Genomic DNA, 11,976 nt, shown 5'->3' on the forward strand with positions numbered 1-11,976 from the left:
TTTATCACTTGGGCAATTAAGAGTTCAGGAAAAGGTCTTTTTCTTTCATGTCTATGAGATTGTCATAGTCACACTGAACCAATCCTAAAATTTATGTTTAGTGGACAGCATAGGATATAGAACTAGAGATGAAGATGTTAATCCAGAGTGGTTTTGGAAATAGATTCTTTAATGTCTAACAAGCATATGATTTAAAAGCTGTTTCAGAACCTGCTAGGTTTCAAATCTAAGTGTTTAAATTGCCTGCTGTTTCCTTGGGTCTTTGCCATATAAATTAATGAGTATTTCCACCACTAGGAAAAATATGAGGAAACTTTAGCATTGCTAAAACTCCAGTCTTTCTGTGTTCTAGTTCTTGTCTTGCTGATTGTCACCATGAGGCGAAGGAAAAAAGAGCCCCTCATTTTTGATGAAGAGAGAGATATCAGAGAGAACATTGTCAGGTATGATGATGAGGGGGGTGGAGAAGAAGACACTGAGGCTTTTGACATGGCTGCCTTGAGAAACCTCAACATCATCCGAGACACCAAGACCAGAAGGGATGTAACACCTGAGATTCAGTTCTTGAGCAGACCAACTTTTAAAAGCATCCCAGATAATGTCATTTTTAGGGAATTTATCTGGGAAAGACTAAAAGAAGCTGATGTGGACCCCTGCGCGCCACCCTATGACTCCCTGCAGACATATGCATTTGAGGGGAATGGCTCGGTGGCAGAGTCACTCAGTTCTTTAGATTCGATCAGCTCAAACTCTGATCAGAACTACGATTACCTCAGTGATTGGGGTCCTCGTTTTAAAAGGCTTGCGGATATGTATGGGACTGGACCAGACTGCTTATACTCATAGCCTTGGAACCTTTCTCGAAAATGCACTGAAGAATATTAAAACAGAAAACTCAACCTTACAGACTGAAGAAAGTTGTAAATATTTCTCCATTTTTAACCTTTTAGGTTTTTTTTGCCTTGGTGGAACATATCGTCATTAGACATGTCCTAGGGACTGCACTGACCACACAGAATATGAGCATTAGTTGGCATTTTTGATAAAAGGAAATGCTCAGCCAGATTCAAATAGATAGCAACTCTCAAATACCTGCAGAGGCAACTCAACTTTCAAGAGTATGTTATGCACTGTGACCTCAATGAGCCAATGATACTCTGTAGATGCCTTTGCAGTATTGCTATACCTAGAACAGAGTCTCTGGTATGAGAGAAGTGTAAGAAGAAACAAATTTACAAATATAATATAGCATTCAATACAACATTACAATATATAGTATTTACAGATGAAAGAGCCTTTTAACAAATTTTCTTTACTGTGTTGCATGCAGCTTGGTAAGCCAAAAGCAGAGCAGATATGAAAACAGACAGAAGCCCAGCAGATCATTTTTTTGCTTCTCCCTGTTTGTTCTCAGAGCTTTTTAATTAGAAGCCTCTGTAATTTTCAGGGTAGATTTATGAAAAAAATTGCTGTTTGTACTAAAAACTTCCACAATGTTTGTCATCAACTTAACAAAGTAGTTTGCAAACCACATAAAATAAGAAATATGGAGGGGTATTCTTGTGGTTGAAAAGTTTTGTGATGCCCATGTAGGTATAGAAAAGATGTTGCTATCTATTTGCTATTTTTTATTATCTCTTCTGATTTGTACAGGAGAATTTATCCTTTTTTATTATTTGACATAAAGTGTTATATTTATTTTGGAGCTCCAATCTCCACTAAATTCAGATCCATTTTACTGCCTCATGGTATTAGTCTTGTCAGAACATGCTGATTTTTCTCCAGTCTCAGATAAACGTAGGAAATGAAGCATGGAAATGGAGAAATTACAGTAAAGCAATCTCACCTGCCATTCATCTCAAAAAGGAGAGCAGCTCCAAGGACATGCAGTTGCTCTTCTGAGCCATTACAGAGTCTGAGACATTTAAAGAAAATATTTGTACATTGAATTTTTGGAAAGAAGACTACAGAGGTAGCTGGGAGTGTCTTTAATGCAAGATTTAATTTTCAAGGTTAAACATGCTATATGCTTCAAAGACTGTAAACACCTTATTTTTCCTCCTTCCCCTTATCTTTTGCTGCTGGTGAATCACAGTAAAAGACTCTTTTTCAATTTCTTTCTTATGTTAAGCAATGTAATGCTGTTAACTCCAGAAATCATCTTTAGATACTGCTGCACATAAATATTTTTCCCCAAAGGTGTTAACTCACTACACATAATTTCTATACTGGTTCAGGAGTGCCAAAACAGAAGGACAACTGCTGTTGGTTAAAATACTGTGTGATTTTGAAGTAGGATTTCTTAGAATAAGACAACTTTTTTATGATTCTGACAATATTTATACTTCATCTTTCATGATTTATTACTAAATAATACAACATATATTCAAGTTAAATAGTGTTTTAAGTATTATTTCAGATTGTTTTGTTTCAGATAATCTGTAGATGAGTTCCTAAGTTAGATTCTGCTCCTACAAGCTTTTTTTTTCCTTGTACCTAATTTGAAATGACTTGACTTGCCTGCAATTATTGAGCAGCATACAGACTTGTTTGCAGGACTGTGTTTGTGAATAGAAGGTACGCCATAAAGGATGATGCTCACTCTAAAAGTGCTTCTTTCTGAAAGAAGGATCCTTGTACTAAAATCCTAATGTATGGGTGACACCAGGCTGGGAGATGGGAAATTATCTTTAAGGCTTTGTAACCTTTGCAGCCCAGCATTATGAATTAATTATGTGAAAGTGGCCTTCAGCTCCATCAGAGAAAACAAAATAATATTATTCATCTGCAACAGATTTGAGTTACAATTTAGTAGACAATCATTGTTTCATTCAGTAGATTTGCTTCTAGTTGTATTAAATATATATATATATATAGGTATATATCTATCTATCTGACAGATTTTTGTAATAGAACTGGAAGATATTGCCCATGACTTTTAGTCATACATGTAAGATTTTCAATAAAAAAATTAAAAAAAAAAAAAAAAAAAAAAAAGAAAATGAACCATGTGTATGCAGTTTCATGAGATCAAGGTATGCTGTAGGAGTTAAGCAGGTATTAAATCAGCAAGGTGCTGAGAGAACAGCTTTTTATTAATCTCTTGTTTGCGGGAAGATAATTTATGCATCTGGATTAAGATGTCAAAAATACTGATTTTAGCACATAACATTTAAAGGAGATTTAAATGTGGTTTAGAGTAAACAACACAATTCCCTTGTTTTTTCACCTTCTATATCTGTAAAAAACCAAAAAGTTCCCCTGTTATGAAACTATGTTAGGGTTTGGGGGTTTTTTTTGGTGTGTTTTCTATGGAAATAAATATGTTTTACTCTAATGCCATAAAAAAATCTTGCATATATACGTTTTGTGTTGCCCAGTTCTAAAATAATAGATTAAATTTGTTGTTACATTATATATGCTTACCTACTGATTATATTATTGCAGTAAGAATGAAAGGTGGAAATCCCTTGTGTTTGATGACATGTCACTATAGTATATACATATGGTATTCATAAGATATGTACTAGCATAATATACATAGTATATAATGCTTTCCATAAGTCACCATGACTGTAGGCTTTCACAACTTGTAATCTGATTCATATTCTTTCTTTGAGTTATTTATATCTTAGTTAATTATATTGCATTATCTGATGTCATAAAGTATATTCTACTGACTAAAAAAGTGTAAAATATAAGAGATATACTCTCTGTCCTGGAAAGTTTGTGAAATTATTTGAGCAAATGAATTAGAAAGGCCTTTTAAAAAGACTTCCCATTTTATTTTTTTATTTAACTGTCTGAAGAGCTCAAGTATCTAACTAAAGATCACAATTACTCTTTAAATAGTATGTCAAACATTGCAACTACTCCCATCTTATAATGAAATATCAACACCCCTTTCCTTCCACGATATGGGAACTGAATAGGCTTATTTTAAATTGAGATCCCCCCGCCTTCCCCCTGCACTGTAAGGCAATATAGGCTCAAACAAGATGAGGCTTCAGAGTTTTAGCCCCTTTAGTAATCTATATATTTTGAATATATATATTTATATATGTATAAAATACATATATATTGAAAAATGTATGTTTTTAAGAATGTTGCTAAAAAATAATTATAAAGTTTACCCATTTGAAGAAGATTTATGGCAAGATTCCTTACTCTGCCTTGACCAGTGCAAAGTCTACTGAACTCAGCAGAGTTAAACTGTGGACATGCTGACTTATATTTTTTATTCAAAGGAATAAACTTAATGTACTTACTCTACTAAATTATATACTCACTAAGAGGTAGCACAGGCCTGCCTAAGCCTACTAGTTCTGATGGCTGGGTTAATTCAATCACTGCAGAACTCATTACATTTGAGGATACCCACCAAAACCTCTCCTTTTCCATAAGAATTAAGGGTGTGTGTGTGCTTCCTTTTTATTTGTTGTTTTCATTGCTGTTTTGAAAAGGGAGGCAGATTCATAGGGATTTTCCTTTACCCTACTTACTCTTCAGGTGCTGGAATGCATCAACAGCAAAATATTTCCTGTCTTATTTTCTTTTTAGAGATTTTGGATGAAAGCATGTTATGAAATATAAAATGGCAGCATCTTATTTTTATGGACAAGTACTCTTGTATGATATAAAGAAAAGTAATAGTTTGTCCTTCTGAAAATGAAATAAATATACCATAAAGCTTAAAATTACATTGACTTTTAAGATCATTAAATAGTTGAAAGGCTAACACAATTACTTATATCAAATCTATTATTAAATTCTTGGTTGCAGCCTGTCATGTGGCTGCTTTTATTTTTCTATATGTAGAAATTTTCTCTACTTTAGAATCTATGTATACCAATACTTATCTGAGACAACATTGTATTTAACTCACTAGTGATACTTAGATGGGGTCAAGTATATTTTTATTGGTCTGTGACACTAAGAGTGAGTTGCAAAAGATAGAAATTTCTTTTTATTTATTTGACAGAAAAAGGAATGTCTACAAGATAATCAGAGGTCTACAAGTTGCAGTCTTAACTATGGCATCACTATGTTTCCTAGATATATATCTACTTTTCCAGATATGTCCTAACATATATTCAAACCCCAGCACCGTTTCTCCCACACCAAGAATTCTTTCTCTGCTCAGTATCAATGTAGTTAAAAATGTGTTATATTGTTTACTGAAAAGTTTTTTAGGGTTATGTACCTATACTTAGGTTCTTTGAACTAGGAGAATCACAGCACACAACAGGAATAATTTATTTCCTAGACAAAGAGAATGAAAAAAAAATTCCACATATTAATTCTATACTTGCTTTGTGATTATCATTTATTATTTCTCACAAAAGAGAAAAAAAATATCTTTCAATGTGATACGTAATATCTGTGAAAACATACCATACAATGCCAGACAGAAATATATTGGTTGAAAAAAAACCTTGATTTACCTAAGCGTTACATGACCCAAGATTGTCATGGAATCTTTATGTATAATCAAACATAATAAAAGCAGGAAACAGCCTAGGAATTTCTTGGAAGTCAGAAGAAAATCTGATTTGAAGTCACAGTGGTATATATCATATACATGCTTATTCTCTTATCTCATATGTGAACATTTCCTAAAATTATATGTATATTTAAACATTCCACCCATACACCATTTATTTTTAAACACTTTATTTGACCAGAAAGTATCAGAAAAACTTAACCCTACTTTCAAAATCTTTGCCTATCCCTATTAATATCTGAAGTGGAAAAAGATAGTTTAAACTTAGACAAAACTTTTAAAACTGCCTCCACAATAAAAGCAAATAATTTTCATATTTGACCAAAAATGCTTTAGAAGCTGTTAGAACTGTTGCACAAACTACTATTTCTACAATGTTTTAAAGCTTTAGGTTTTTTTATAATAAAATGGTACCATATTGGAATTCATATTCCTAGAAATGGCATAAAGTTTAATGGAGTTTAACATTTGGTTGATTAACTAAAGTCATAAACCTGTTATTCATCATAGCAGCAAGCTGAACTAGAAAAAAGTCAAGGATTGTATTTTTTTCTTCTACTCCCCAGCATCTCTGCTAAGGTCAGAATTTCTTTTCATTGTACATCAAAGCAAAATCCTGGTGAGTCAAGTTAGACACAGTAGGGAATTAGATCTTTGTCTCCTCCTCACAAAGGCTAAAAGGCTATTTACTAGGTCATTTGATTCAATCATTCCTCTCTGATGATGTCTTGACTCCTAGGTCATGTTACCTGGAACCTGTGAAGTTGTTGGGTGGGTTTTTTGGTTGTTGGTTGTTTTTTTTTTTTTTTTTTTTTTTTGTGTGTGTGTGTGTGTGTGTTTCGGTTTTTGTTTGGTTGGTTGGTTGGTTTTGTTGTTTTTGTTAAAACTGGTGTTCTTGGTGAAAAGTTTACATTTGAATGAATTGACTTTTTTCTTTGGATGTTTAAGTTTTCTTTTTCTTTGGTCAAAACCATATCAGCCAGGTATGTCCTGACTTTTCCTCAGTTTTGACTTCAAACTCACCTTTTTCTTTTCTGTTAATAGCACAAAAGAAAGTCCTGAGATGTTCCTTCTCTTTGATATCAAGAACCTATGGAGAAAAAGCAAAACATAGCATCAACAGACTGCAGTGAAACTAATCTGTCACTTTCTCTAAACACAAGCTCACAAACACTATGGTTAGGCTGCCATTAACCATTCAAATCATTACATGGGTCTAATCTCACGGCTTCAAAATACACTGTCATTTTCTGGTGCTACAATCAGCAATTGCTACACATTTACCAAAATAAAATTTTAGAACTGTCAAGATTTGTTACCTGTAGATCAGTTTCATCTTTGTAATTTATATCATGGTCTTGATGCACAGAAAAAGGATAAGTTACAAAAGTAAAACATTACAAGAACAGAATGCCCATATGTGCACTAACTTTTAATGCAGTGTTTTATTTTTTTTTTATTTGTTTATTTATTTATTTTAAATTGCTTTGCCTTAGTACTCCCTAATACATTGATAGCTTTTCCTCTCATTGAAACTAACTACTCATAATTTAGGGTAAGTGTGATATCCAGCCAGACATTCAAGCCACATTATACCATTCAAGTCTGATAAGAATGGTCAGTCTGAATTTTAATGTCCTTATATTTCCTTAATGATCAAAACTTCTTTTATTATTATCACACTGTTGAAATTACATGTAGAAAAAAGTATTTACTGATGCACTTAAAAAATGCTGGGTGAAATCCTGATCATGTTGAAGTACTTGGCAGATGTCCCTATGGCTTTCAAGACATGTCAAGATTCTACATTGTTAGGGAAACCAATAAATGACCACTTAGAACATCAAGACAAGAAGTTGTTGCTTTGAGCTGGATATGCTTTCTTTTTACACAATCTCTTCTACAAACAGTACCCTTGCTCACAAAGATCTTTTGTGTGCACATGCTAAATACAGACAGTATTAGAAAAAGTTTACACCTGATGAAGTACTGACAGTGAAATACTGACTGGAGAAAAAACCAAACCAAACCAAAACCCTTTCTCCCTAAAATTAAGAACATACAGAATTTCTGATCTATAAAAATCAAATTATTATACTTTTCCTCAGAGGGAGTGACCGTCTGTAGCTTTACTGACTTCCATGACTGTAGATGCAATCCAAATGAATCATAGTCTTCTTGTTTTGGAATCAGTTCTCTCACTGTTCCTTGATATTTTATTAACATAGAAAAGGGCTCAAGTAAAAAAAAAAAGACATAGATATTAAAAGTACCAAGCTTTTCCTGGTGTTTTTATTGCTACATGCATGACCTAATGATGTGAAAAATAACATTTTAAGAGATGCTACTGGAATACAATTTCCTCTAAGCTAATAATATTTCAATCCTGTGGAACAATATCTTCCAGCAGCCTACAGTACTTGCCCTGGTCTCATCTCCTTATTCAAATATAAATAAAGAACCATTAAGGAGAGACATTAAATATCTAAGTGATAAGCTTGATAAGAAATTTGATATTCCTCAAAATATTGTTTTCCTAGTGTATGTGTGAGGAACACATGAATGGAGCTCACATAAGACATACAACCTGTTGATACAGTTACTGTTTCTGGATGGATGTATTTCTTTTCCCCTTCAGTTTCTAGTAAAGTTTGACTGTAACACACAGAAAACAACCACAGCAATGAAAAAGTGCCGTATATTTGCTTCCAAGGACAATGTGAAGATTCAAGCACTGTAAAAAATAATTTCTTTAAAACAGGTTAGTGAAAAGATGAACATTTTGTCTCCCCCTTTCTCTTCTCTCCATCCTCTGTCCCCTCAAAGATAGCATGGGACACTAAAGCTTTTCCTCCTCTGTAATTTTGCTTTTTGGGGTACACATTTATGATCTTTTATAGTAATATGTAGAAAGTGAATGGAGACCAAGACAGTGTCAAAGTCAAAGCTTGAGAATTAGGAAAAAGATCTAATAGTTTCCTACTCTTTTTGCATGACCTTGACAAACTAGCTTTGAGGTAGAATTATGATATGTCTTTCAGAGTAAGTTATTATATGATAACAAAATAATATGAAAAACTGATACATAGTAACAGTTTATCATGGGAAATAGATTAATATATTATATATGACATAGGTTTTTACTAGACTTAACACAGGTCAATATATTTTATTTGGACTCAAAGATTAATGCAGACCATCTTGGCTTATGCACAAAGCACTTTCATGAAGAGATTTTAATTCAAATAGCTACTGTGGAATGCATGGTTATTTCAACATTCAAAACCCACATTCCTCGGAAACAAACAGAGGTAACCAACAATCCAGACTTCTTGTCCTTCTGGAAACAGGTAGAAATAACAGAGAAGACGGGAAGGGGAAGCTTTTAGAATTTAAACCCTGTGGTGAATATGTATGTAAATCAAACTTACTACAATGGAAAGCAAGACAAGAACATCTTTCAACAGCATGCATTCTACTCAGTTTCATTTAGACAATTATTGTCATCTCTGTTAAGAGTTGTCTTACTTTAGTTTGGCCTTTGTGTACTACAAAAAGCACTAAGTCAGGAACTGAAAAGATTTCTGTTGTCTTCTGGTAAATTTGCATTCATGAAGAGGTAAAGCAAATGCATACCAAAGCTCTGGCTGACTGGCAGTCTGGAGTCTGTTCTCACAGTATAGTTAAGACATGATAAGCAGACACCATGCTGAATGATAATGTCTTGCTGTCTCATTCTTCATCCTTTCCTGTATACATCCACTGCTCATCTTTATCTATAGTTGCTATCTCCTAGAGGAAAGTTTTGTAGTTTTGAATGCTCTCTATGGTGCTTCATACAATTGGTCACAGACGATGATTAGGCCTTCTAAACAAAATAGCAATACTACTGTTACTCTTACTACTACTGCTAATGATGCTGCTGAAAAGAGACACTGTTGGTCTTGGAATCAGAATATCAAGTTATCTACCCATATTTGTCACTGATCTGCTTTGTGACTGTTTCATCTGTCTTTGTCATCTTTTTATATAAAGGCCTGCAGAGGAACAGACTGTTTTCATTTTTGGAGGATGAAAAAAGTGTGGTAACATCTACGTAATAAGAGTTTGTTTGTTTGTTTTCTTTTCTAAAACGAAATGACGTATACTCGTAGGTAGAATTCAGTCCTGGCATAAGTCTGGAGTAAACCATTCCTGACCCAATGACAGCAACAATGCAATTTCAGTGTTGTATATGGGATGGCAAGGGAGCATCAAGAGACAATGAGCACTCCTGAAAATAATTTGGCATAAGGAAGGCATATGAATGCAATATGATATCATGCCAGAGGTTTTCTACAACCAGTATTGTAGAAAAAAGGAAAAGGTTGCCAATATTTTCATTTCATATATCTTGTGTTCCATAGAGTTTCAGACAAAGAAAGAGAGATTGAATTAATTTGCTTATTTATTCTATCTTTGAAGTAAGTGTTCTCTCAAATCTACAATGAAACAGTGGCCTATAAACATATTGGAGGGCTAATATACTTTGTTCTGAGGTAAAAGAAAGCTTCATATCGTTCTATTGAGCATACAAGTACTTAATGTTTTAATACAGAACAAGCCATATTGCAAGTAAGCAGGAAAGGTTTTGAGAATGTATATTCTCCTCAGTGAATTTACTTTGACAGCTGAAGCTTATTAAAATCCCTTCTTAAAGTAAAATATATATCTTTGTAAACCTTATGGTTTAACTAATATAAGATTAATAAATATAATCTTTATTGATATAGAAGCTCCATCTGAGGAAGGAAAATTAATTCATCCTTCTTGCCATTCAATCATAAAAAGCCTCAATGGTTTTGTAAATTTAAAAAAATGTCCTCCCTTTGGAAATAAGAAATTAAAGGCCCCCTCACTAGTAAGATGTATTGGCAAAACAATGTGTTGGAAAAGCTAATGGTCTTGAACTGACTACCTCATTGAAACCAAAGTGGAGGCAGCTCAGGTAAGCTATCATCAACTTCAAAAACTAAACAGATTTTACTCTTTCATTTTACCTCTGCAGTTCAATGGTGGATGGAAATGGTATAAAGCAACTGATACATTATTAATTTTAAAGGTGAGCATACTGTCCAAAAATATTCTCTGTGAATAAGTTACCAAGATTCAGGTCAACAAAGCTGGACTGCTCAAATTTTTGCTGAGTGAATTAAAAAGGATGCTAATACTCTGATACCAATATTGTTTCTAAAGTAAATGGCATCTCACAGAATGTGTTCCACTGCTTGCTTTGAACATATTTAAATGAAAAAAAAAAAGTCAGGGAAACAGAAGACGTAAGAGTTCAAACAGCTCAAAGGAGACTTTTTGTAACTACAGCAGATATTTTATTTGTCACCCAGTAGCTCAGAATTTGTGCAACAGAGTGGCAATAATTTTGTACTAGAGCAGCAGCGAATTGACCCAGAGAACAATGTGTCTTTCAGTGAATGAGGCCAGGTTCAGATCTTCAAAGGTATTTAGAAATGTGATCAATGTCAGTGTGGCTGTTAAACACCTCCAAGGGCCAGGATCAGAACTGTTCCCTCATCTTCTAAATTCCATGGAGACCAGAGATCTGAGCACAACACTTTTTAGACATTGAAATGTGACAAGACTTTCTACCTTAGGAAATCTAGTTATAAGAGAAAAAAAAAAAGGTTATATATAACTTTCATATTTTTATATTTTGTTATTATAGTGAAAGAGATTGTACCAGTCTTTTATCTACAAATAACCGAAGCATTGCATTAAACTTTGTCTGCACAATTCCCATTAAAACTGCATAAGCTAAGTTCTTGAGAAAGTCTCCATGATTTTTCTTGGGAATCCTTGGTAGTTCACAATGAAGTGTTTTAGCATGTATAATTATTTTTTCAGTTGCTATGCCTTCTTTCTCCACCTGCTGTGTGAAGAACCATACAGTAAATCAGTAATAAAGCTTCTCTTCTTACTGTATTTTTTTTAAATAATCTAAACTTTTGACACTCAAAGTGAGTTGAAGTGTAAAATTAGAATAACTTGTGTTTAGAAGAATAACAATCTAGCTGCGCTTAGGACAAAACTCTAATGGCTCCTGAAATATCCTATTCATGTTTTTTTATGATTTTTCTGTAAGTAATATCTTACCGACCTTTACATTACAAGACAGAGAACAAATTTGGTGGGTTTTATACATATTGTTCAAGGACCTAGAGACATGTGCTACTTACTGGCAATAGGCAGAAGAGTGCCTATGTGCAAGATTATGTGATGTTAGACTAAAAAGATGCAACTTTAACCAGCTTGGAAACAGGACATCTTCTTTATAATGGAGTGTGTTCATCAGAGAGCTGTTAAGTATGAATTATTAAACTCAGTGCACTTCAGCAAATGTAATTGAACACAGGAGACTAAAAATATAAAATATAGTCTTCAAGCAAATAGATTTAACTCTCTCCTAGCTCTAAAAT

The 11,976-nt window shown here is 33.6% G+C and overlaps 1 protein-coding gene across 2 annotated transcripts in view; it reads left to right on the plus strand.

The window, feature by feature from the left end:
• Positions 1-10,081, plus strand: part of CDH7 (cadherin 7) — an 89,859-nt gene extending 79,778 nt beyond the window's left edge. For both annotated transcript variants that reach the window (XM_080379475.1, XM_080379474.1), the window contains exon 12: positions 353-10,081. In XM_080379475.1, coding sequence (XP_080235601.1) covers positions 353-846 — 494 coding nt within the window. In that variant the 3' untranslated portion in view covers positions 847-10,081. The remainder of the gene's footprint in view (positions 1-352) is intronic.
• Positions 10,082-11,976: the final 1,895 nt, after the last annotated feature.

This window comes from Falco punctatus (assembly GCF_963210335.1).
Source record: "Falco punctatus genome assembly, chromosome: 3".
In the NCBI taxonomy this organism is placed as follows: domain Eukaryota; kingdom Metazoa; phylum Chordata; class Aves; order Falconiformes; family Falconidae; genus Falco; species Falco punctatus.